A 25,320-nucleotide genomic window follows, 5' to 3' on the forward strand; every position below is an offset into this window, starting at 1 on the left:
GTACCTTTACGTAGGTACTTGGTCCTTGTACCCATCCAGCAGCGGGCCCCAAAGTACCTTTTTTCCCTCCCAACTTACTGCAAAGGAGGAGTCCCAGACGTACCGCAGTACTCGAGCCGGCCGGCCTGTTAAAACACCTTGGTTCTCTTCCAATCCTTTTTCATCTCCTCGGCCCTCCTCCAACCCTTTACCTACCCTCACCTCCCCCTTCTCTCCTCCTCCTCGTCCCTCCCCATCCATTCATTCCCTCCTCTTCCTCTCTCCCCGAAGACAGTCCTTCCTGACTCCTTTGCTCGCCGAAAACGAATAAAGGGTCTTTCCATTCTCTACTCCTCTACCCCCCCAATTGAGAATAGGAAAAAAGAGGAAGGTAGGAGAAAGAGAGAAGACTTAATCTGGAGACGTCCCCTCCCTGACTGAACCGACTCGTCTCCCTCGACTCCCAACTCACCACCACCACCACCAACCACGCCCAAAGCTGTCAAGGTCGAACCAGCTTCATCTTGCACACGCCCCCCTTCTTCTCCCATCAACTCCCCGACAATCCTCGACAGTTGGAAACGGTTCGCCAATTCCCAGGTTTTCGAGCTTGCAGAGTGTGACCGGAAAAGCCACAAGAGAGCAGGACCACCGCAACAAAGAGAAAGAGACTGGAACTCGATTTAAAGATATAGTGAAGAAGACCTTGATTGGTATTTTCTACACTGCTCTTTCATCAGACAAGACAAGAAAAAAAGACTCCCACGTCCCTCCCGTTCCTTGCATCCCTCTCCCGACCGTCCGCCCTTCCCGCGACGACCAATCCGACCAACCCATCACCCCCTGAAGAATTCCTCGCCTCCACGACGACCAAAGGAACTCGACTCAGACGTGCAACTTCCACGACGCAACAAAACCCACACACCCATCCTCGGCCCTCCGACGACTACCACGAAAGCTCCCTTTCGTTCCGCCGGCCTGCCATCCCGCCCTCATTCCTTCCAAGAGCCCCTTTGCGATCTTGGATTGTGTCGGCCCCAAAGCTTCTCGAGCAACCCCGTTCTCCAGAAGCCCGATTCTTCATCCCCGTGGATTCCCAATCTCAGGTTCCCTCGACAAGGAAAGAAAACTACAGGAGAATCTTTTTTTGGTTCACCATTGCTTTCTCTCAAGGCTTGTCAGACCATCGAGAATACCTCATACATGATCCCACCAGGATTATAGATCATCCCTTTTTGTCCTTCGGGCACCATCTGTGAGAAGGTACGTTTTTTCTTACTACAACAATGTAATTCAGATGAAGATGTGCGCCTGGCCTTCCTATTCACCACCATCAATCCACCTGCCCTGACCAGTCCAGCCTGATGACGGGATGAACCTTCGTCTCCATCTTCCAAACCTTCCCCTACCCAGAGCTTTCTCCGTTCACCACCATCTCCACTACAAGCACTCATCATCCCCTTTACGTTACCGCATCTGTTAAGAGCCCGGTGTCTAAACTTCACATCTTCCCTCCCTCCACAGCTTTTGCGTGCCGTTGTAGTATTTCTACTCGGCGATCCACGTACACAAAGTTTCCCCCCACATTTTACCAAGAAACCAAAACCACCACCAGTCCGAGGTTAGGATAGCTCGAGGGGATACGTTCATTCGTCGCTCCCCCAATCCCATCCTCAGGAATTGTCTCAATTTCGTCTGTCTTGACAGTCAAAGTTGCACAACAACCGTGGCGGTAAGCCTCGCCATCACTTCACACTCCAGCCCTTTTCCCTTCCCAGTTCCTGAGCCTCTGCCCTCTACTCACTCCCTTCTGCCCCTACGGTCCTCTCACTGCCTAGCCCCCCAGTCAAGAGACGCCAGTCTAGATGATTCTCCATCTCCCCTCGTGCCAATCCGTCTCCCCACCACCCACTGGTCGAATCAGGGCGACTCTATCTGAGTTCGAGATCTTCCCCCTTTAGATCGGCACCAAGCGGTATTTACAGAAGCCGGTTGCTCCTTCATCGCGCCCGTCGTCAACCTTCAAACAGCTGCTTGTCTCACTTCGTCCACTACTCTAGGCTCCCTCGAGCGCCTGCAATCGTCTAAACGAACCGCGAGCTAACCCAATCTTTTCTCTTCTTCTAGAGCCATCCACTCGACCTCTCTCATAAACGGCCAGTTTCCCGGCCACCTTTCCGTCCGTCAATCTCACACGAGGAACTCGGTCTCGCATCATTTCGGCTTCTCATCCAGCCACAGTCACTCTTTTGCCGGACCCTGTTCGCTTTCAACACGCTCATTCTAATACTAATATTCTAATCTCTCGGTTGCACCATTCCACTCTTTCACAGCACCGATTCTGAAGACTTTTTTTACCGTTTCTTTTTTCACGTCCTTCCGTCTCCGACCACCAAAAAAGCTTCCTGGAGAACTTAATCGTCATTCTTTCCCGTTTCGGAACTTCGACCGTCAGCCAACCCCCCTCATACCCGCCCTCGACTCACTACATCACAATTCAAAATGGCGTACTACCAACAACAACAACAGCAGCACTCCGATCCTACCTTCTTCACAGAGGACCACGACGAACCCCAACGGCCGCGAATGGGCACTCGGGACGCCGCCAAGATGATTGCGAGGCAACGGCAGGAGATTATTGCCAGCGAGCTTTCCCGGATAGCTGGTGACGAGTACTTGGAGGATATCATGAAGCACATGAGGCACATGGAGGTAAGAATGAGAGGAAGGAGCAGCCACTGGCCTCAGTTGGATTGGCTTTACTGACACCCGACTTCAGGATGAGACGATGCCTGATGCCAATCTCATCGACATGCAAAGAGAGATTCAATGGTACATGAGACCCTACCTCATCGACTTTCTCATCGAAGCCCATGCTGCCTTCGCCCTCCTCCCCGAGACTCTTTTCCTCACTGTCAACCTCCTTGACCGGTACTGCTCAAAGCGTGTCGTCTACAAGCAACACTACCAGCTCGTCGGTTGTGCCGCTCTCCTGATCGCCGCCAAGTATGGTGACAAGAAAGACCGCGTGCCCCAGATCCACGAACTCAACAACATGTGCTGTGGCTTGTACGACGCCGGCATGTTCACCCAGATGGAGATGCACGTCCTCAACACCCTCGAGTGGACCATTGGCCACCCCACTGTCGACTTCTTCACCCAGCTCATCGTCGCTGAGGAGCACGACAAGGTTGAGGTTGAGCACATGGCTGCCTACATCTGCGAGATCGCCCTGTACCACCGCGACTTCGTCTCCACCAAGCCTTCCATCATGGCTCGCTCATCCCTCGCCTTGGCAAGAGCGATCCTTGGCGAGCCCGAGATCAACGATGGAGAGTGGGACCACGTTGAGAACGTCACCCTGCTGACTCTCTCTCAACACCTGCACAGCCCCTCCGTCGCCCTCGCGAGGAAGTACTCATCATCACACTTCTCCGGCGTCGCGAAGAAGCTTGCGTCTTTCATGGCTCACCAAGCTAGCATCGCGCGAGCCCAGTCGGGGGTCCCTCCGAGTCCGCCTTCTGAGTCCGCCTCAAAACACTCAAACATCTACAGCACCCCCCATAAAGGCCACGGAGCTGTCGCAGGAGTAGTAGAAGGATACATGACCCCGCCCATCACCCCTGATGGCGCCGCATATGGAACCGTGAACAAGGACGCATACCCCATGCCGCCGAGATGTCCGGTCACCCCGACACCGCAACCCAACACAGCGGCGTACGCGCAACAACAAGTGCAGCAGCAATACGCCCCCTTTGTACACCAACATACGACGGGTCACCACATGGCCTAAACGTCGACTAACACGGGTCGAACCCCCCGCGGAGTCCCACACAGCGAACCAACGCTACGATACGGGCAATCGAAGCTTTCCCCTCATTATACCCGTGGCAGGGCAATTGAGCGATCTCCCAGGAAGTGGATTAAAAAGGAAAAAAAGATTGTTTGCCGCATGCATACAGAATGGTTTTTTTTTCATCAACACGTCATGGCATCGAGCGATTTGATTTTTATGCAACAAAGTCCATTTTCACTCAGCAGAAGTGTCCCAAAAAAAGGAATACGGATCATACCCCAAACAACCCCCGAGTTATTTTTTCTCAACAGCATTCAGCGGCTTTTTATTACATACACAACACACCTCAACGAAGAGTTTTTGCGTTCGCGAGATGGTCACCCCAGGACGGGTGAAGGATTGGAATCACAGCGGTCATCCTTCACGGTAATTTGAAGTTGGGATCCAGGCGACGAGATATCGACACCCCCGACCCACCATTCACAACACACCAATGAAGGGACACCAGCGAAGGTCAGATTGTAGGGTCTCAGGATGAGATTCGACCCGAATAGGAATTCTTGAAGGAGGAAAAAAAAGAAGCACAGTGAATTTTTTTCGACGGATTGGTGGGACCTCGATGGACTTTAACCCTAGGGAAAAGGACTCTTGGACTCGCTCAAGGAAGGGAAACATGCGGCCACTGAGCACACGAACACCTCCTGGCCGGTTTACTTTTTTCGCACCTTGGAGCCAACCATTTCGAGAGTGGTGGACAGATTGTTTCCTTTTTCTTTGATCATTGAAGGCCGGATATCCCCTAATTGGCCGACAATGGATGCAAAGGGATGCCAAAGGAATCAGTTTCTGGTCCGCACGTTACTTTTGGAGACAAGGCTGGATTCGTTCTCTTTCGATGACCAGAAGGAAATTTCTGGATGGAGAGAAGGAAATGGGGGGACGACCATGAGACGGTATCTCCCTACCCAGCCGGGGCGAGAGCCCTCGAGACTTTCGTATACCCGCATTTGGACTCCCTTACGTGTAAGGTAGTTGTACAAAGGCACAAAAAAAGAGTAAAAATTCTCTGCTACTTTTTCGTCATATCTTCTGGTCCCTCTATTATTGTGTGCCATGTCTTTGTGTTTGTGTCCTGTGATGAAGTCTCTCAATGATGAATATGGTTTGGCTGGTAGCCTGGTGCTGGGCCTCTGTGTGACATGGTCCGTGATGGTTACACACAAGGGGGAGGGTCGAGCTCCTTGGAAAGCCCACACGGGAAATGAATTGCCCACCCACGTCCATCCCCCTGCCCCCCTCCTCCCCGGGCTAATCATAGCTGTTGCATTAGTGACGCGGGATGTAGCGGCGGGAGGCCTACTATTGGACTTTTTTTTTGTGATGATGTAGGTTTATGCGTTGGATAAGGTATGTCACTTCATCATGCGAGTGATTTTGAATGGGGGGGTTCCTTGTCACTTGTGTGTTGGCTTGTTGGAGTGCGCATTCTTACGTAGTGGGTGCGTCCCTCCTTGTGTAGATGCTTTTATCGTTTCTCTGCTTTCCTCACGAAAGAAGAGAAGAAAAAAAAAAAATTGGTATGCGAAGAGCTCCTGGATCCCTTCCTCCCGGACCCGACGTGTTCTGGTTCATCTGAAGCTGGGAAAGCTTACTTTTGATTGATTGATTGATCTTCGTCTGAAAAATGTGGGAGTGATATATTTTTTTTCGCTTGGGAGTGACATTACTAGAGACATGGAGGACGGGGCTAAGCCTGTTTAGGGGGTTGGATAATCGTAATTTTTTTTTGGTGGATTATCTAAGGCGTTCGATGCAGGGAAACGGGATGGTACGGAGGTACTTGTGGGCTTGAGCATTTGATGGGGGCCGGGGTCGGGGTCGGGATGTGAGCTGTGCGTTTGGGCATGGGGCATGGTTTTTTGCTGGCTTCTGATGTCTTGTGAGATTGTTTTTGCTGGATTGGCTTATTCTGGGTTCGGTATTTGAGGTAGAGATGAGGGGGGAGGTTGGAGATTTGGGATGCGTGGGATTCGAGCTGGGTTTGTTGTCAGGGTCGTTTTGGTAAGTGGTGGTGGTGTTGTCTCTCTCCCTTTTGTGTAACGGTTGTAAGGTGCGCACGTCTCAGGGAGGACTTTTTCTTTCTGTCGGTAAGCGTTTTCTTTTTGAAAAGGGTTTGGTTGAGGCCTGCTGAAATAAAGATTGAATAGGCAGCATTAAGACCCTCGAGGGGATGTCCGCCGGGGGGGGGGGGGGGGATAAGAGGGATGATTGAAATATTTTCGAATGATTGAGAAGTTTTCACGGTTCTAGCATCACTGGAGACTGGTTTTTTTTTTCTTACCTTCTTGCCAGTGTTGGACTCAGATGAAGCCCTACTAGAGAATAGCGGTTCGATTACTGATACAGTTGATGGATTGCGGTATTCTAGCCTTCCAAGGTTTCCAACCTCCTTCCTTTTTGCCTTCACTTCATCTGGGCTTGCCTTGCGACGATGGAAGGAGGAGGGCGGGGTTGTGTTTGCGCATTGACGGGTTTTATGCAATGGGGGTTGGGGGTTGGGGGGGGGGGGGGGGGGGCGGGGGACAGGTGTGGGGGTTGGGGGGGGGGGGGGGGGGGGGGGGGGGGGGTGTGGTGGGGGGGGTGTTTTGATGGGGGGGGGGGGGGGGGGGGGGGGGGGGGGGGGGAAGCAAGGGACAACTCTGAATGTTTGATGCGTTGGCCTTGTGGTGCGGGATGTTGCGCTTCGGGTAATCCTATGTCTTTCGGCCTGGACCTTTCATTGACGACCGACTGGTTTTTTGGTTGTGAATTAGAGCTTGGGTTTTGCGTCTTGAATATGTGTGGCGATGTGGGTGGATTTGAATGGCGGTGGTGAGTCAGATTCGGGACATCGTAGGCATGATGCGAGGATCCAGAAGTAAAAATCCACCCGGGGCGGCTGGAGCGTAACGGCGAGAAGGGTTGGGGGGATCCCGGACGATAGTCTTTTTCAATGTAGTCGTTTTTCTCGGGCCTTGGATCTTGAGAGGTCGGGAGGCTTTGGGGGACGGGGATATTCGTTGTTGGAGGAGAGCCGTGCTGGACCGTTTTACGGGTTGACGCGCGTGAGATGAGATGATCGATGTTGTATGCCGTATTCCCCACATGGTTTCGGTCCCCGTTCGTCTGATCTTATTGGAGTGCCTGCGCCTTCAAAGAGGGAACGGCATCTGTGGGAAGGCGTATGGTGACTACGTTCAGGGGAGCCCATGGCTCGAATGGCGAGCCAGCATCAGGTTCTGGCGTTTTGTTATGAGCTGCAGACTCTTGTCCTTTTCGCTGTAGAGATAACTTTGCTGTTCGACGGGACGCTCTTCACGTTGTCCCGCGTTGTGTCAGGGTGCCTGGCTGAGGCACATTACCATGCACGGGTCTACCGTCGACATGGACCAGCGTCGCCTGTGATTGCTTTGGAAGGAAACTGACCAGGTTCTAAACTGTCTTTTCGCTCGTGGTGGTAGGTACTTGCTTGCACTCATATCCGTGGAATAGAAAACGGCCTGTGGTTAAGGGGCAATAAACCCATGGATCGTGTGAAGCTGGAGAGTTAAGGAGGTTTCAAAGTATTTGAGGAGGGTTGAGATGGGAGGGTTGCTTGTGCCGCCTTTCTTCGATTGGCGTATGAACCTGATCGAGTCCTGGCGCCGATTGTTTCCGTGTCCTCGGGCGGAGAAGAAGAGCATATCAATGCTTGGATAAGACGGTAGAACGGAGGATGTGTGGGTCAGCGTTATGGCCTTCTTCTTGACGTCGAGACCGGGTTGGACCGCTTGAGCATTACTCCTACGTTGATATTTGGTGAAGTTCAGTTCAGACAAGTTGATAATATCAAGTTGATTATATATGGCGGAGCAATCTGTCTGGATGATTCTCGACTTGGGAAGATGTGCCATTGGCCTCGTCGGGTTTGGCCTCCTATTTGTTGTGGTTCTCTCGAGTAGGCGGGATGGCACTCGGAGAAAGTGCTATGCCGTCGTTCCCGTTTGCCGTTGAGATCTTCACGTCACTAGGAAGAAACCTTTCAGATTCAACGCTCATACTCGGAATTGTCGGAGACGTTTGATTGTAAAAGGTCAAGGACCATGAGACGTTGTTGATGTCCGCGGCAGACCCCGAAGGAAGACACCTTAATTTCTGCGAGTAGGCAATGGTCTACCGCTTTTGACTTGCTATATACTATCACGGAGCACTGACATTGCGCAAAGAAATGCAGAGTATAGGAAGGTGACTGGATAGGTCGACTTCGTTGAAGCGCGACGACGTCTTGCTTTGCGTATTTAGGCATAGGGACTGAACAGACATTACGTAGTGGCCAGATCATCCCTATAGAGACGTAAGCTAGTCCTAATCGTCGTCTTAGAAGAATTACGACACCAAGAAAGCTGCTTGGTGCAATGGTGTGCCTTGGGGATGGTTTTTTCTTGAGGATATTCGATGCTAGATTTGGAGAGGCGAATATCCGTTGAGGCACGAAAGCAGACTTCAGCAGATGATCAATTCCAGAGCGCTTGGTTCAGCGCAACTTAATAAAACATACTTGAAAGGTACATGACCAAACCACCGCTCCTATCTCCTGGCGATAGCCAGATGTCTGGTTCTGCCCATGCCCCTGGCCGCCAGATATGCGCCCAGATTTGGTGATGATTGCCCATGGCTGCATGTTTTGGTTAGATCATTAGTGATCTGACGGCTTCTCTTGTGAGTTCGGATACGCGTGTCTGGAGAGAGTCTTTTGAGACAAACAAATGACGGCAGCCGCGTACCTACAAAGGTTCCATGGGGCATACCTTCGTACTAAGTGACAAATGCCACAGAAAGTAGCCATAGAGGCTTCTACGAGGCTAGCATCCAAGATGATCAACATAGTTAGCCGACATGATCATGTCAGCGTGATTGTAATGTACGGGTAGGCCTGAAGAAGTGCAATCCTATCCCCAGTATCATTGCACCGAACAATCTGCAAGTCTATGTTGTAGCACTTTGACCGGAAGCTCTGCGAGTGTTGCAACGACCGATTTGATGCTTCTTTGAGAATGCCCAATCCAGATTCTGGAGAATCAAGATGACCCGAGGTCAACGTTTTGCTATGACCATCCAAAGACAAATGAAAAAAAATATTTACACGGAAGAGGCTCACTTGTGGAGATTTGATTAGAACTTATTAACTTCAAGCACACTACACCTCATGGACTCAGATATAAAGCTTAATGCTGGGTAGTTCATGTACAAATGACGGTTCGTCGTTTCGCATCGAATAGAGACAAGGTTCAGGGCGAACTAGAACGGGTCTTAAGAGAGAAACTATCCAAGAGGCATGGAAGCAAACGAAGGTACATGTAAAAGGTGGGAGGTCATGAGAATTCAGGTGGTCAAGCTTTTGGGTATCAGACCACGCAAATTATTCGCAAGACGAGCTATAGCAAATTGGAAGCCGACCCATACACCAAGCGAGGGGACCTAGATTTGTGAGAGATAAGAAGCCAGAATGTCTATACCCCTTTGCCACTTCACCAACATCTCATGTCCCTTCTAAGACGCTGGGATTCCCTAAGTGACCTACCCCTACGGTGATTTACGAGTTGATAACTGATCTCGGAGTATCTGCCCAGAATAGTACCCCAAGTCGGTCATTCGCCCATTCTCGGACCAGATAACATTACCCTTCTCACAATTAAACTCAAAGGGCTTGGGTGTCTTGAGAATCTATGATTCGGCATCATTGACTACACGTCTAGGACATGGCCTCGACTGGGTTTCGAGATCAAGGGACCACACTCAAGCCTGGAAGGGTTTTTCAGCCTGCCTCAAGTTTTCAGGCTTATGTAGAGAGAAGGAACCGTAGTCACGGTTGCTCTGACAGAGTTTTGTGAAGTAAATAAGACGAAGAAGAATGGATACAATGGCATTCTCGAGGAGCATGGAGACATGTAGCCACCTATCATCTCATTGCTTCGAACTCCTAGCCAGTAAACACCCAAGATACATCTGCTGGAAATAGCTTGCCCCTCGTCTTATTGTCTACTTAATTTATTATACGAATAAACGAAACCAAGAGCATCTCCCCGATCCTGCGCTCAACAATCAGCTTGCCAACCTCGGACGTGGTGAATGCTGACATTCTTGAAGGAGCGGGATCCCAGTGCACCAAATGATCAGATCACGCCACCTGGGCGGAACTACAAACCCCACGTTCCGAAGACGACCCGAAAATCTTGTTGAATCAGTCAATAAATTTGGGATTTGGATTATTTTTTCGACATATCAAACATCGCTACATAGAGAGCAAAGATACTAACTTCAGGTACTGGCGCCTTTAGGAGGCCTTCACCGGAAAGCAATACCGAATACACCGACCGGCACTCCCCAGAGGCAAAAACTGTTCAAGGCCGGCCTCAGGAAAGAGTGAGACTAGGAGATCGCTCTCTCGGACTTATCACGTAATGGGTGCCTACTAGAGGGAACTATCACATTCGCTTGGAGCAGGACCCGCTGGCAGCCCATTCCTTATGAGCCCGTAATCTTCCGGCAAATTCTCTGCCGCCAACTCACGACTCACATGCCTGCTTCCTTTGAAGAGTTATCTCAGAGGAGGAAGTCCTCTACGGTCATTGCTGCGCGTGGTCCTGGGTCTCCATCTGCCAAGAAGCTTTGACTTGCCATGCAAGAACTGGGGGCCAAAAGCTCGTAGGGCTGGGAAGCCAAGAGTTCATCCAGATGTGGCTGGGGCATGTTGGCGCTGCTTGGGAGAATCTCGTGCGAGTCAGAAATCAGATATCAATTATTCCCTCCCGGAAACCTTTCTCCGGGGCCGACTTTGTTTCTCAGTCCCAAGTCGTGAGGCCGAGACCGGGTCGTCAGGCGCATCCAGGTGCGAGGGCAGCTGCTAAATCACTGAGAAGAAGAGATGTTATTGGGAGACGTCCGGTGAGCCAACCTCGGAAAAGACCCAGCAGTCAGGCTCCCTCTAGACTCTAGCTCGCCAAGCAACCGCGCAACTCAAAGATGAGACTTTAAAAAAATTCTGTTGCCTCCTGCTCGGATACCCTCTTACCAATAGCTCCCCGCGCCAGACCCCTTCCGCGATAGCGCCCCGGCCCGCAAAGCCAAGTCCGGCCAAGTCTGCAGTCTGGCCCATCTAATCTAATCAATCAGATAACACCATCCCGAGTATCCTTCACCCACCCATCCCACTGAAATGGTGTCGGGAACCCGGCACTACGGGTCTGCTCTCGCCAAGCCCGCAGCTGCTTTGTGCTCTTCGCAGGATCCTTCGCAAAAAGTCCCCTCCAGGGCTCTTCCGTCCCGTCTTGTCTTCCCACCCCAACGCCATCCATCCTGTGATCTATCTGGCCCCTCACCCGCCGCCATCATGGGTCGCCTCCCGACCTCTCGGTTCCTGGGCGCAAAAAAGCACACTAAGCGGCCCCGGCTTCGGTCTCCTGCGCGCTGGTGGTGGTGGTGTGTGCCCGTTATTCCACTCTGATCTCTGCAAGTATGGACGAGTAGCCGCATCTTATCAGATCACAGCCTGCTGTTGAAAGGGGGACGTGGTGTGCGTGGGTCAAAGGTGAATCCTTCCGGCCGCTAACTTCGTGATGGGATGGTGTAGAACTTAGCGAGGTCGCAAAAAGTGGCACGCTAGAAAGGCGGCACGTATTTGCGCCCTCCTCTGGAAGGGTCTTTAACTACGAGGCGAACCCCCCCCAAACCACCGGCCGCTTTTCTCTTCTTACTCTATATTTGGTCATTAACCTCTTTCTGCCGCTTTCCGCTTTGTTTGTCTTTGGTGTAAAGCGCATCATGGCAGTGATTTCGCAGCTTCGTGAGGCCCTCGGCCGCAAGCCGGCCCCGGTCGACGACTCACCCATGACCATCACCACGGCGCCGGAAACCGCCAACAACATCGATGACAAGGAACTGGGTGAGATCCCGCCCGACGACGAGAAGCCGGGCGAGGAGCAGAGGGTCAGCCAGGAAGTTCAGCATGGTGTCAAGTTGGCGCAGGCTTTGACCTTGACGTGGGGCAAGAACTCGCTGATTGCCATCTTCATCTTGTAAGGACTCTTTCCCTCGAACCTCTCGCATACCCTGGCGAGACTCGCATCATGAGAAACGGCATGACTGATATTAGGGGGATTTGCTCCCCTGTGCAGCATGTGGTTTCTGTACCTCACCAACGGATTCCAGAGTTCCGTGCTGTCTAGCTTGACGCCGTATGCCGCCAGCGACTTTGAGTCGCACTCGCTCCTCCCCGTCATCGACATTGTGTCCAGCGCCATGACGGCTTCGGTGTACATCCCGCTGGCCAAGATTCTGGATCTTTGGGGCCGAGCGGAGGGGTTCTTGCTCATGGTGCTCTTCGCGACGCTGGGTATGATTATGTTGGCCGCCAGCCAGAACCTTGCCACGTACTGTGCCGCTACCGTAAGTTTTTTAACTCCTTCCCGCACTTTGATCGCCAAATCCACGCAAAGAAGGAGAAAACAACCAAAATACTCATGCAAGAAATCTGTAGGTCTTTTGGCAAGTCGGCTGGTCCGGTCTCACGTACAGCATCGACGTGATCACGGCGGACTCGACCCACGTCAAGAACCGAGGCCTGGCGTTCGCCTTCACCTCCTCGCCCTACATCATCACGGCGTTCGCCGGCCCCAAGGCCGCCGAGGGCTTTCTCAACAACGTCAACTGGCGTTGGGGCTTTGGCTGCTTCTCCATTGTCTTGCCCGTCGTTGCCGTGCCCATGTACAGCATCCTGAAGTGGAACATTCACAAGGCCAAGAAGCGCGGTACGCTGGTGCGCGAGCCTAGCGGCCGTAACTTTGTGCAGAATGTTTGGTGGGGTCTGATCGAGTTTGATGGTATGCTTTTTTCTTCCCCTTTGAATGAGGGCTTCTTTCCCGCCATTGCTCAAGCCTCGAGGACATTGCTGATTAGCTTCACTCAGTCCTGGGAATTGTCCTCTTCGCCTGCGGTCTCGTCACCTTCCTGCTCCCCTTTTCCCTCGCAAGCACCGCCCCGGACGGCTGGAAATCAGCATACATCATCGCCATGATCGTCACAGGCTTCGTCGTCCTCGCCCTCTTCCTCCTCAACGAGCTCTACCTTGCGCCCAAGCCCTTCCTCAAGTTCGAGTTCTTCTCCGACAGGACCGTCATCGGCGTCTGCGTCCTCGACATCACGTACCAGGTCGCCTACTACTGCTGGAACAGCTACTTCACCTCCTTTTTGCAAGTCGTCAACGATCTCTCCGTCTCCAACGCGGGCTACGTCGGCAACACTTTCGACGTCGTCTCGGGCGTGCTCCTCTTCATCGTCGGCTTCTCCATCTCCAAGACGGGCCGCTTCCGCTGGCTCCTGATGGTCGGCGTGCCGCTGTATACCTTTGGCCAGGGGCTCATGATTTACTTCCGCCAGCCGGGTCAGAGCGTCGGATACCTGGTCATGTGCCAGATCTTCACGTCCATTGGTGGCAGCGTCTTTATCCTGTGCATGCAGGTCGCCATCCTGGCGGCCGTGGACCACCAGCACGTCGCCGCCGCGCTCGCGCTCCTGAGCGTCTGCGGCAACATTGGCGGCTCTGTGGGGAACACCATCTCTGCGGCCATCTGGACCAACACGTTTGAGAAGGCTCTGGAGCGGAACCTTCCCGAGTCTGCGCTGGAGAGTCTGGCGGATATCTATGCGGATCTCGATACGCAGCTGAGCTATCCCGTGGGCAGCGATGAGCGACTCGCTATCCAGAACGCATACGGATATGCTCAGACGCGGATGCTTGCCGCTGGAACTTCGGTGATGGTGTTTGGGTTCATTGCTATTTTCATGATTAAGAATTACAACTTGAAGGAGATGAAGCAGACCAAGGGTCTTGTGTTCTAAGAGCCGGCTGTATCTGGGCTCTGGCAGAAAGACCTGTCAGTTCATGAGCTGTGTATGACTTGATTGACTAAATCAAGTTGGTGAGCATCAAATGGGGGCTGAGGAGATAGATATATGAAGTAAATGATGAATGCATAAATTGAAGTTGGTACAAAATATGGACAACTGTTGCAACCGCGAATCAATCTTCTCAGTACGGAGTAAGAATGATGGGCTATGTTGTTGTTATGCCCTGAAAACTGACATCGATGTGGAAAGGGGCGCAAAAGGGGGTTTGCTTGAAGATGGGTATTGATATTGAAATGGGATTTCATGCATCGGTGTGGACGGCATCGGCAGTGACGTTGCAAGCCGGCGGGAAACAAAACAAAGCTCGAGGTACGTACACGGTACACGGGCACCGGTCGATAACGGGTGGGCTCGGTGATGACGTCGACCAATCACCGCTGACGGCCGGATCAAGCCCGGACCCTTCGGTGCTGCTGCAGCCAGTGAAACGCCAACGGGTGGATCCACACACGGCGGAGGCTTTTCCCCACGTCGTTTTTGGGTGGAAAGAAGCTGCACTGCTGCGCTGGTCTCGAGTGCTTTGCCTCTTTGCGGTCTGTCGCTGACCTTTTTTTCTTTGCCGCCGACGCGAGTCCACTTTCTGACCTACCTTACCTGACCTCGTCTTGAGAGTCGAGCTATCTGACCCCCATCTCCCCAGAAGCTGTTGGACGTCAAAGATCAGGAATTTTCAACACTCCCCTCTCTCCAGCAGTACTTCTTGGCTTGTTAACTGGGTTGAAACCGACAAGATGTCAGCGGACGACCAGCAGTTTTTGGACGTTGTAAGCATCATCCGCCCCCACACCAAACACCTCCAAGCTTGTGATCACGAGAGCTCTCTACTGACACCGCCCTCTTGTTCCCACAGCTGTCCTCGCTGCCCAACAAGATCCGGGGCTACTCCGACGACCTCGCCAACCTCATCAACCCTACCGTCGATAAGGCTGCACAGGCCGTACGAGAGACGCTCTCCTCCTCAGAATGGCTGCCCGACTCGGTGCGGCCGAAGCCCCCCGTCCGCCATATTCCTATTGAGGTGATAGCTATGAGCCGGTACGAGAGGTTGCACGGTTGGGTAAAGGAACACAAGCTGCTGACCGGTGCCATCGTCGCCGTCGTGGGAGTCGTGGCATACCGATCATACAGGAGTAGCAGGTTCTGCAAGAAGACGCGCCGGGCGAAACGGGCTAGGAACGGCGGCCGTCTCGAGGTTGTCGTTATCGCTGGCTCACCGACACTACCCTTGACAAGGTCGCTATCACTCGATTTCGAGAGAAGGGGATTCATTGTTTACATCGTCTGCAACGCTGAGGAGGATGAGAGCATGGTGCACAGTTTGGCAAGGCCCGACATTCTGCCTTTGACCATTGACACAACGGATGTGAGTAGAGTCGGTATGCAGTTTAGGCCTTCACTGACGTATGTAATAGCCCCCCAGAGCTGGCGCTGCCATCGATAGCTTCGCGCAGTACCTTCAATCACCACACGCCCCGGTACCGCGAACGAGGCCCAACCATCTCCAGCTCAAGTCCGTCATCCTCATCCCGTCGCTCAACTACCAAACGTCACCCATCGCCACTATCCCGCCCTCCAGCTTCGCAGACCTCTTCAACACCCACCTGCTCCACCCCATCCTGACCATCCAAGCCTTCCTGCCGCTCTTGACGACTCGCCTAAGCCCGCCTGGAGAGAAGTGGACGCCGCCAAAGGTTCTCGTCTTCACGCCGTCCATCATCTCCTCCATCAACCCCCCCTTCCACGCCCCCGAGGCAAGCGTCTCCTCCGCCCTATCAGCTTTCACCGAGGTCTTGACGGCAGAGCTGCGACCCCTCGGCATCCCCGTGACCCACATGCAACTGGGCACCTTCGACTTCACCGGCTTCCAACCCGCCAAGCACACCCACCCTTCCCAGAGAGGTCTCCTCGAAGGCGGGCCCGGCATCGACGCCGACGCCACAGAAACCCTCATGTGGCCCGAGAACGCCCGCCACGCCTACGGACGCAACTTTGTCATGCAGAGCACCTCCGCCATCTCGGCCGGCCGCATCCGCGGTCTGAAGGGCAGCTCTCTCCGCCACCTCCACAACGCAGTCTTTGACGTCATTGACGGGTCCATCACCAGCGGCACCGTCCGTGTCGGTCTCGGCGCCAGCGTCTACGGCTTCGTCGGCCGCTGGGTGCCTCGCGGTCTCGTCTCGTGGATGATGGGCATCCGCCGCGTGGACGAGCTGTCGGCGTGGCAGACCAGCTCTTATGATGGGTCGCTCGACGGTAGTGACAACGACGAGGGCCAGGATTTTGTCGCTGTGCCTGATGAGAAGTTGGATAGCAACGTGTGGAAGTCGTCTTAGAAGGACTTGGTCTTGGCTAGCGTCTCTTGCATCACATCGGGAAGTACCTTCACAGAGGGTGCAAGAAACCGATTGAAATGAACCCTAGGCAAGATGCTTAACTAGGCATAGGGGCTAACGGCCTAGCCGGCTGATCATGGCCGACGACTCGGGCTATTGAGAGACGCGCTTAGGCGACAGCGTTATGAGCAATCTAGCCTGCGTCAGCGAGCGAAACCGAGACTTTGCTCACAAAAGGCTTATGATTGACGAACTCCACTCGTATCCAAATGGAATGACATCCGTATCACTACTCGTTGGATTAAGCGTACATAATCATGATAGTAATTCAACGTTGTATCGTGGTTGAGCCTGCGGCTCTCTATACCCCTTCTCTCAAATTACTCCTATATCTTAGCCTCTGATTGTTTTCTGTGTCAACTGTGTTAGGAGGAACTTCGGCCTCCTAAGGTTAATTTCATCATGAATGTTCTGCGTTGCCCAGGTTCCTTCTCGCTTGTTCCCGAATGGGCTGATGATGAAATGATTTATCTCTTAATGTGCCATTCTTCCAGGAGGCGTTATTTAGTACTTCTTGCAAAGACGTGATAAGCTGGTTCCTAGGGAAGGGTAGCTGATCCTTCGGAAGCGTTTAAAGGAGCTTATTTCAGTATCTCTTACAAGTCTCTCATGACTCGCATACGCACAGCAGTTGAGTAAAGGGGATGGAAAGCTTTGATGAAAAACGTGCTATTCATGCTTTGTGACCCCGTCCATATTTGCTAATGTTGATCATGATGATAGACATACAGGACAGATAATGAGAGAAGCATTTGTATGTTGAAATAATAGAGGTAGTTTGCCTGAAGGAACCATAACACTTTTTCAAGCTTTGTGTTCTCATTCGTCACGCTTCGTACCCTCATTCGTTTCGCTTTATGTCCCCGTTCGTTATGCTTTACATCCCCATTCGTCATACTTCGTGTCCCCATTTATCACGCTTTCCATTCTTATTTATCATGCTTTCTATTCTCGTTCGTCACATTTAGCATCCCTATTCATCAGGCTTTATATCCCCGCTCGTATTTGTCAACGATTGCTGAATTGATGAACGTGTCTGAAAGATGACGGTGGTTATTTCAAGATAAAGAGATAGTTGTCGCTAGAATGATCTCTGGGAACAGCGACATGAATATGGCAAATTCTCACTATCGGTCAGACAGGACATGGAATCACAAGGCTTGAGCAAAGGAGTCGATGGCATTAATCATCGGTTTACCTTGGTAATTCTTTTGAATGTTTACGTGAGGTTGGGCGGTATTTATATCAGTGCAGGTAGGTCTGGTAGATTCTGGACCAACAGGAGAAGGGGCAAAGGCTGACGGCCTTGTGCGAGCCATCGGGAAACGGCATGGGATAGCCAACAGTCGTGCTCAACTGCCCCGTGATTATGAGAGACGGGACACAAGCAACCCGACAAAGGCCTCTCATCATTAGACAACGCGCCCGACATGACGCCACCTCAATTGAATTCCTATTGAGGAGTTCGAGAAGAGGGGGTTCGTCAGAGTGAGAGATCATTATCATCAAGACCGTCTCATCAAGGCCGTCCACTAAACTCGAAATTGGAAGGATCATGTCCTCTGGACCATTTCCCGCCCGCTCGCTCGTATTCGTCAACAATATTTGCACGATGAACGTACGTCACGGAGAACAATGGGCGTTGACATATTATGGACCTTGAACCGTATATCAAGACAAAGAGCTGTTTGCTCGACGGGACTTCCTGGCTTTTAAACCCTTTTGAAAGAACATGCTGAGGGGTTGAGGGAGTCGATAGCATTAATCACCTTGGGGAATGTTCAAAACGGCTGCGTGAGGCTAGGCGTTTTTATACTACGTAGTGTCATGTACTTTCAAGACGAACCAGAGACAGGGAGATAAGCGACCTTATGCTTTGGAGGGCTAAGAAATGAAGGCATAAGGTAGAAGAGACTAGAATGGCTCATTGTCCGCCCGTTGCCTGTCACACGGTGGCAAAATTACAGGGCCGGGTGTTCACGTTCTTCACAACCTAAAGGCAGTCCTGTTCCTTAGAACCGCATGCTTGCCTACTCGTATTCGTTGACGATGTTTGCACGATGAACGTGCGTGACAGAGAACGGGGGCCGTTTGTGGGGTAATGGACCTTAGCTGACATAGTAAGACAACGAGACGTTTGTTCGCTGGGTGAACCCCAGAGCCCAAGGGCTTCTCCCCGGTGCCGAGGGAGTCGATGGCATTAATCACCGTTGCCTTGAGAGGTATTCGGAGCTGCTGCGCGAGGTTGAGGAGGATTTATATGAGGTGGGTGGGTGGATTGAGGGCCATTGACAGGGGGGGAGAAAGGAACGAATGAGATGGGTTGTGATGATGACGAGAGTGGGATATATTCGGGGAACCAATGTCACGACGAAGAGGACCTCACAGTGGCTGTGGCAGTTGGGATCATTCTGTTCAACCATCTATCCGACTAGGATTGCTTATCCGTTGATCCTTAATCACATCACCGCTGGCCGTCAGCACTATCGTCCCTCTTCCCAAACCTGGCGCCGAAACCTCCAATGTCCCTGCGGAAGAATTTGCCAAAGTTCTTGAGATTCTCATTCATGGTCGCCTTCTCCGTACCCGCGATGCCGCCCGGACCGGTTCCCTGCCCCAGGTCCCTCGCCGCGCTCAGAAGCTTCTCACCCAACGAGGTCGCGTCAAACTTGCTCGGCAACCCCGGCATGGCGCTGCTGGCGCTCGTGAGAGCGCTACTCGCGTTGATGGCCCCAAGACCGGAACTGCCGAGTCCTGTGGTTGCCATCAACGGCGTGAGCAGCGGAGATTGCTGGACGAGTTTGTCGCTGAGGTTGCCCTCGCGGTGGATGCCGAATAGTTCCACAAGGTGGCCCTGATCGGCTTTGCGGACGCCCTTGAGGTCGAGAATCTTTCTAAAGTTGGTATCGGAGCGATCGGCAATGTGGATCAAGTATGCTTGGACCAAGCCCTCTGGTGGCGAAGGGCGGACTTGCAGCGTCTTAAGGAGAGGGTCTATGCGGTTCATTGTCTGGTTCACTCGTTTTACATAGCCCGCTGGAGCCGCGTGCGGTGTTGAAGAAGACTTGTTGTGATATGACAGCAGATTTTCGAATGCTTTTGTCAAAACGTACTTGTCGAGCAACATCTAAATGGGGGTCAGTATATGTGTGAGGACTCGTGTGTGGTGGGAGCATACCTGTTCAGCGCCGACCTCGGAAACTGGGCGACATTGTACAATGTTGCTAATGTAGGCGTTGACGAGATGGTCCACCAGATTATCGCAAAATGCCCTGGCGTATTGCTGCTTGACCAAAAGGCCCAGTATCTCCTCGGCTTTGCCGTTTACGGAAGATAGAAGCTCACCAACATATGAGCTTTGATCGCCCACAGTCTCCATGGTGCTCCAGCCTGTGTTACGCATCTCACGCCAAGATCCCTCGCAGGCGATCTCAACGTTACGTACTAACGTCAGCACAGCAGCGCTGGCCACGCCAAGAAAGGCATCGGCTTGTGATGATAGGTCAACTTTTACAACAAGCTCATTATCGATGCGCTTTTTGATGTTTTCCTCCAACTGGGTAGTATTTGTAGACCAGAAATCTGCCGTGTTCAACACCAAAATGACGTCTTGGATTGGCGGACCTTGAGGTCCAGCCCTTTGCAAGATGTGCAGAAGAACTTGTTGTGCGTATTCGTCGAGGTACTTTGCCAGCGTTTTGGAAAGGTCCAATAATCTGTCACTCGTAGATAATTTGGCGCATTGGGATAATGTAAGTTTGTAGAAGTGGAACAGTTCAATGGCTGAGGAAATGACGGCTTGCGTAGAAAATTCTTCGTCTTCCGGAAGCAGAGGCTGGTTTCGATATTTTGGTATCATTGCAGCAAGTTGCTTGTCTTGCGACTCCACCCACAAGCTCAAATACGGCTCGAAAGCAGTTGATATCGAACCATGGAAATTCGATGCTCTGTCGTCGGATGAGCTCAGGGTATCGATACTGGCGCGCGGTTCGTTGGCAAACCGCCTCTCTAGGCCATGCTCAAAGTCCAACGTCTCCTGTAAGCAGCTCAGAAGAAGGTTTACGTCAATCTTCTGCCCATCCGTCTTGCGCATGCTTCTTTCGAGGATGCCCTTGAAGTCGTCTCGAGTGCCGTCACAGAAAGCCATGGCCAGTAATTCGTTCGCGCGCCAATGGGCCGGGAAAATAACAGCGTGCTCATCCTCATGAGTCTTGAGCATGCGTTTAAACCATGCATACCTGCGACCGATATTATCCAGGTTCCCGGCCTCGTCGTTGCCCCTGAACACCTGGCGGTACTCGCGTAGTTCCGTATTGACGTACCAGTTCATCAGTCGCGTCCGAGCCATGTCGCCCAAGGCATCCATGACCAGACAGGCCTCTACCAGTGTACCCCTGCGCTGTGCGACCTCTCCCTTGGCAAACGCAATCTCGAAATCTTCGCAGACCTGCTCCAACAGTTCCCGCTGCAGCTCCGAAACGCCTCGGCTCAGCGTGGCGATCTGTTCAATGCTCCGGTAGCTGTTGAAGTGCTTCATAAGCTGCAGCACAGCTTGTAGCAGGCTCGCGCAGTCTCGGTATTGCCTCGTCTTGGCCAAACCTCTCAGCTGTTCGTATGCCGTCGTCAACATTTGCAGTCGTTTCAGCGCGGTCATGCTCAATGTGAGGTTCCGTTTCGTGCCATCCAATCGTTTTATATCGGCCGTCATGGAAGTGATGTTCTGCTCGGTTTGGATTGCTCGGGATCGCACGGTCTCGATCTTGCGGAAGAGCTGGGCGAGTTCGGCTTGGGCAGACTGCATGCGCTCGAGGCTCGAATCGGGACCGTATGCCTGGGCGACCTCAAGGCTGGAGATTTCGACGGCGAGATCATTTTTATGGGTCTGTAGTGTATCGGAAACGCGACTGATTGAGGTTACGGTTGAGGGATGTGGAAAGAGGTGGTTTAGGTGCTCGATAGGATCATAGTCGGCTGCCTCGGGGTCAGATATGAGCTGCGCCTAGCGAGAGCGGGAGTGGAATTCGTACCAGCATCGAGTGATGTTTTCCCGCTAGTTGATGTCCCGTTCATGCTGAACACCCGTGTTGACTTGGTCTGCGTGAGAAGGTGGTGATCTGGCGGGATTGGACGGGACAGTTTGCTGCATGTGTCAGATTCCCTGAAGAGTTGAGCTGCGTGTCTTGGGAGCTCCGAGTCGAAATGGCGTCACGTGTTAGGACAGGACGCAGGGGGATCTGCGACGGGACCTACCGTGACCAATCGGAATACGCTCCGAGAAGCTCCTCAGGTTCTGGAAGCAGGCGGCAGGCGGCAGACGCTGTGCAGTCCCTTTTTTTCTAGATCGGCCCACCTCGAAAAAGTCTGGGGAAAGAAAGGTCGAATTTTGTTCCCTTCTTCAAGCAAACCTAAAGACGACGTTCAGATGCGGAAAGGATCAAGGCCGGGTAGACATGGATCGCTCCTACCTACCTTAGCCCTTGCATGATGCCTGCCTTACTTTACCTAAGGTACCTACCTACCTAGTAGTACCTGACTGTGTAATCATATTGGGATAACATCGGCCATTGGCGCGTGCAATACGTACTGGCCGCAGCAACTTCTCTTCTTCACTTCTACAACAAGCACACTTCCTCTTACAATCTTTTACCCACGAGGTCTCTCCGTCGTGCTTCTCGTGCACCGTTTCTTTGGCGATAAGCATGCATTGCTTGCTATCCTGGGCAGATGAGAACGAAGTACTATGCACTCAGTCTATGTCTCCTTCTCGCCACCTCCACGCCGTTTCAATGACGATATGCCCTGGTCTGCACACAGTCAAAACAAACGACCACAGAATATTTAAATATTTATCCACAAAAAACTCGGCGTGCGACGAATTTCTGTGCCACAAACTAGCGGCCCAACCTTCAGGAACACGCCACATTGACGAATTTGGTATGTTTCTAGGGCTTTCCGTAATACGGTATCTCGTCAGACGGTAATTTGAACTACCTCCAAGCGGGCTATTGCGTTGGCTTAACCTAGGAGGCAGTTGAACAGCTTTCTTCAGAGTGCGTCAAGCTCATCTTAACTAAAGCCAGACTCATCCGCACTGTTTCGCTGCCACGTCGAAGAAATTGATCATGGGCTTATCGTCATTCCAGTCCAACCCTTACGGATAAGGTTCGACAGAGGAAACAGATGCTATAATCGCTGACGACTCGGAAGCCAATATGAGCCAATATGGCAAACTTCTCGAATACATCCTGCAATCCATGTCGAATCCATTGCAAGTACCTCCATGTCATCGCGACAAAGGGCAATTGGAACTCTATCGACCCAAATCCGCATTGCTGGAAGCAACGCCACAACCTATAGACTGGGGTGCGCCATGTCTTCCAACTCATGTCATGGTGGGGGTTCCTGGGAGATGAGGTGCTACTCTGCCAACACATTGGAGCTCTCCAGCCACTTGCAAAGGCTCGTGTCGCATCAATCTCTACTCGCATGAGTAGCCAACAGGAAAGACGATAAATTACAACCCCCTTTCCTTGCCACACAAATCGGTTGGAGACCACAGCCAGCAGATAACGCGGCTCGCCATTTGCCGTATTGCCTGGTGCTTGGATATCCCGACTCAAGCCACGGGCCTCCAAACAACGGACCAACGCATGTTTCGATAGTCGAAGTTTCTGCCCACCATTTCAGGGATGTCTCGATCTGATAACTGACCAACCATGGCGGCTAACATCAGACGACGGATGACAGTCGGACACCACCACCTATTCAACGTCAACTTTGTCGCCTGGCTAGAGTCGTCAGCCAGGAAGGATGCTTGGGGACACTCGCTCATGCGGCCGCTTATGGCACCAGTCTAGAACGACTGGTGACGAACACATTTGTCTGACTTGTCAGAACTCTGTCAGGGCGAGGCGTTCACATGCACTCCGTTTCAAATCGACACCATCTCGGTCTTTGCGGCAAGCGTGTCTCCCGAGACCGAGCAGCCCAGCCTCCCGATATCCTCGAGAAGGGCCCCCACGCCCGGTTCTGCTCGGCACAACCCAATATCCCCGCCGCCCCCCGTGACCCCCGATCTTTCCGATCCGACCCTCCTGGCGTCGTCACTCCGGAGGCGAACGGGAGCCTAGAAACAGATTACACAGCAGTCAGCACAAAGTACCTCGGTTACGAGCCATTTCACTGCACTTTCAGGCTTGCTTGCAAGCCGGCGCAAACATGGAAACAGACACTAGTTACCTTTGTTGCAGGCATCCAGCTCCTCACGTCTGACAATGGACTTGTTGCTCCAACAGGTTCCATTGTGCCGCAAGTCAGCATTTCCCCTGCCCTATATCGCCCCATTATTGTCACCTGCCATATCACCTGCCACGTCCCCGTCACGCATACGTCGTTTTAAGCATTCCGGGTTGGTCTTCCCGAGGAAATTCTTCAGCAAAAAGCACATCATCCCGTCAAGGCTCAACCCCGATAACCGAGTCATGTAAATCTGGGCAAATCCGCCCCTCCCTCGCCCCCCCTCCCATTCTTTCTTGGGCCTCTCATACCCTCGTAACCCCGAGAAGCACCGTAGATCCTGTGGTCTCCCCCCTCCTCTCATCCCTCATCCCCGCCATCCCGCAATCGGCCGGGGCGGCCAACGCCCGACGTCCAAAGATGCCCACTCAACCACTTTCTACAACACACCGCACTTTGCCTGCCGGGCGGCCATGACGGACACGGACGCTCTCCACTTCTACCACAATACTACCAAACCAAAAAAGCGCGCCGTTCATTCTCCAACACGGCGCCGTCGCATCTCGGGAAGGAAAAAGAAACCAGAGATTCTGCACCGCTGCCAGACCAAGGCGGCCCGCCCTTCTCCCACGTGGAAAAAAGCAAAACACAATCGAGGCCATCTAACTTAACCCGCCTTCTCTCGAGTCAGTGCGCCGCATCGGCTTCCCGCTCTCGTGCTAGGCGGGCATGCTGGGTGCCTTCCATACCCTTGATGAATTCAAGGCGTTGCTTTCGTCGAGGCTAGTGAGGAGCCAGGCAGCCTCACGCAGAAGAAGAGCGTCAGGAGCTGAAGGAAGCCACCCTGGGCAGTACGGGTTGATGGGCCTGAAAAGCACGACGGACAGAAACGAGGCGTCCCTTGATCAAGTTTCCCGGGCGGAGGCGCGCGTCAGAGCCCGAGTGCTATATCGGGCCTCAAACATACCGTCGTCGTCACGGCTCCCCAATCCCCCTGGACCTAAGACGACGCCATCGACAAACTAGCACGTAAGACGATTGCGCCTGGGACCGGCCCAAAAGGCTAGAAACACCTCTGAAGATGGTAGCCGTGACTAAGAGCAGAAACCGAGCCACGAACAAGTTTTCCCACGAGGCACACTAATTAGCACACACCGACACCCCAAGTGCCCCAGCGTCCCGACTACTCCGTCGCTGATACACCACACCACAACTCTGGACATGAAGCATGATCCAGACCGCAAAACACACCGCAACATTGATTCTCGTCGAGGAATCTCACCTCATCTCACCTCATCCCTTCACCGACACCCATGTTATTCGGGACCATGAATTCACTAGGCGAGAGTCCATCGTCATCGACAGTGGACTGTCTGGTTCAGCACGACCCCGTACCTGTTCCCGTGATGTGAACCCACGTGTGCAGCACACCCACTTTCTGCCGTCATCTCTGCTACCCCCCCCTTCGTTTCCAAGAATCCCATCTGGAGCCTGCTGTGCACTCAAAATCCGAACCTGAAAGTGAACCATGCCCCCTGTCAAGCCATTACACACCATCCCGATGCAGCAGCCCGCAGTCTTTGTATCACCCACCGTGGTGTGTCTCTGGTCAGATTTCAACTGTTGCGTTGGAACAGCATTGGGATAAGTCACTTTTGAGAAAAAATATTGATGGAACTTTCTCTTCTAGTGTGTTGTAACCCAACCCCTGGTTGTGACTTTGGCGGCGACTACATATGGTAAGGTACAACGCATACCTACTTGGCCGACGTCCTCAATCGGGCAAATAGAATAAGCACACCGTCCTTACGGGCAAAATAGGACAGAAGCACGACAACAAGACGAAAACTTGGAAAAGAAAACCCCCGAATAGCAACCAATCTTTTCAATCTCTTGTATTTCCGATCGACAGAGCAGCCTGGCTTGCATTCT

The 25,320-nt window shown here is 52.6% G+C and overlaps 6 protein-coding genes across 6 annotated transcripts; 5 read left to right on the forward strand and 1 right to left on the reverse strand.

The window, feature by feature from the left end:
- Positions 1-2,481: 2,481 nt before the first annotated feature.
- Positions 2,482-3,772, forward strand: CCOS01_07107 (cyclin domain-containing protein; the record flags this gene model as incomplete). Its single annotated transcript, XM_060455274.1, has 2 exons — positions 2,482-2,691; positions 2,759-3,772. 2 exons carry the CDS (start codon positions 2,482-2,484, stop codon positions 3,770-3,772), a joined length of 1,224 nt encoding a protein of 407 aa, XP_060314974.1.
- A 7,237-nt stretch (positions 3,773-11,009) lies between these two features.
- CCOS01_07108 (uncharacterized protein) lies at positions 11,010-11,297 on the forward strand (the record flags this gene model as incomplete). The annotated part of the gene is made up of 1 exon (XM_060455275.1): positions 11,010-11,297. One exon carries the CDS (start codon positions 11,010-11,012, stop codon positions 11,295-11,297), a length of 288 nt encoding a protein of 95 aa, XP_060314975.1.
- A 317-nt stretch (positions 11,298-11,614) lies between these two features.
- On the forward strand, positions 11,615-13,690 carry CCOS01_07109 (MFS siderochrome iron transporter MirB; the record flags this gene model as incomplete). The annotated part of the gene is made up of 4 exons (XM_060455276.1): positions 11,615-11,868; positions 11,968-12,238; positions 12,330-12,672; positions 12,759-13,690. The coding sequence occupies 4 exons, from the start codon at positions 11,615-11,617 to the stop codon at positions 13,688-13,690; spliced, it is 1,800 nt and encodes a 599-aa protein (XP_060314976.1).
- An 800-nt stretch (positions 13,691-14,490) lies between these two features.
- On the forward strand, positions 14,491-16,092 carry CCOS01_07110 (uncharacterized protein; the record flags this gene model as incomplete). The annotated part of the gene is made up of 3 exons (XM_060455277.1): positions 14,491-14,523; positions 14,610-15,122; positions 15,172-16,092. 3 exons carry the CDS (start codon positions 14,491-14,493, stop codon positions 16,090-16,092), a joined length of 1,467 nt encoding a protein of 488 aa, XP_060314977.1.
- Positions 16,093-18,616: 2,524 nt separating this feature from the next.
- CCOS01_07111 (uncharacterized protein) lies at positions 18,617-21,222 on the reverse strand (the record flags this gene model as incomplete). Its single annotated transcript, XM_060455278.1, has 3 exons — positions 18,617-19,279; positions 19,331-21,123; positions 21,180-21,222. The coding sequence occupies 3 exons, from the start codon at positions 21,220-21,222 to the stop codon at positions 18,617-18,619; spliced, it is 2,499 nt and encodes an 832-aa protein (XP_060314978.1).
- A 1,849-nt stretch (positions 21,223-23,071) lies between these two features.
- On the forward strand, positions 23,072-23,551 carry CCOS01_07112 (uncharacterized protein; the record flags this gene model as incomplete). The annotated part of the gene is made up of 1 exon (XM_060455279.1): positions 23,072-23,551. The coding sequence occupies one exon, from the start codon at positions 23,072-23,074 to the stop codon at positions 23,549-23,551; it is 480 nt and encodes a 159-aa protein (XP_060314979.1).
- Between the last annotated feature and the right edge of the window lie 1,769 nt (positions 23,552-25,320).

This window comes from Colletotrichum costaricense, assembly GCF_030867565.1.
Source record: "Colletotrichum costaricense strain IMI 309622 chromosome Unknown Scaffold_6.1, whole genome shotgun sequence".
NCBI lineage: Eukaryota > Fungi > Ascomycota > Sordariomycetes > Glomerellales > Glomerellaceae > Colletotrichum > Colletotrichum costaricense.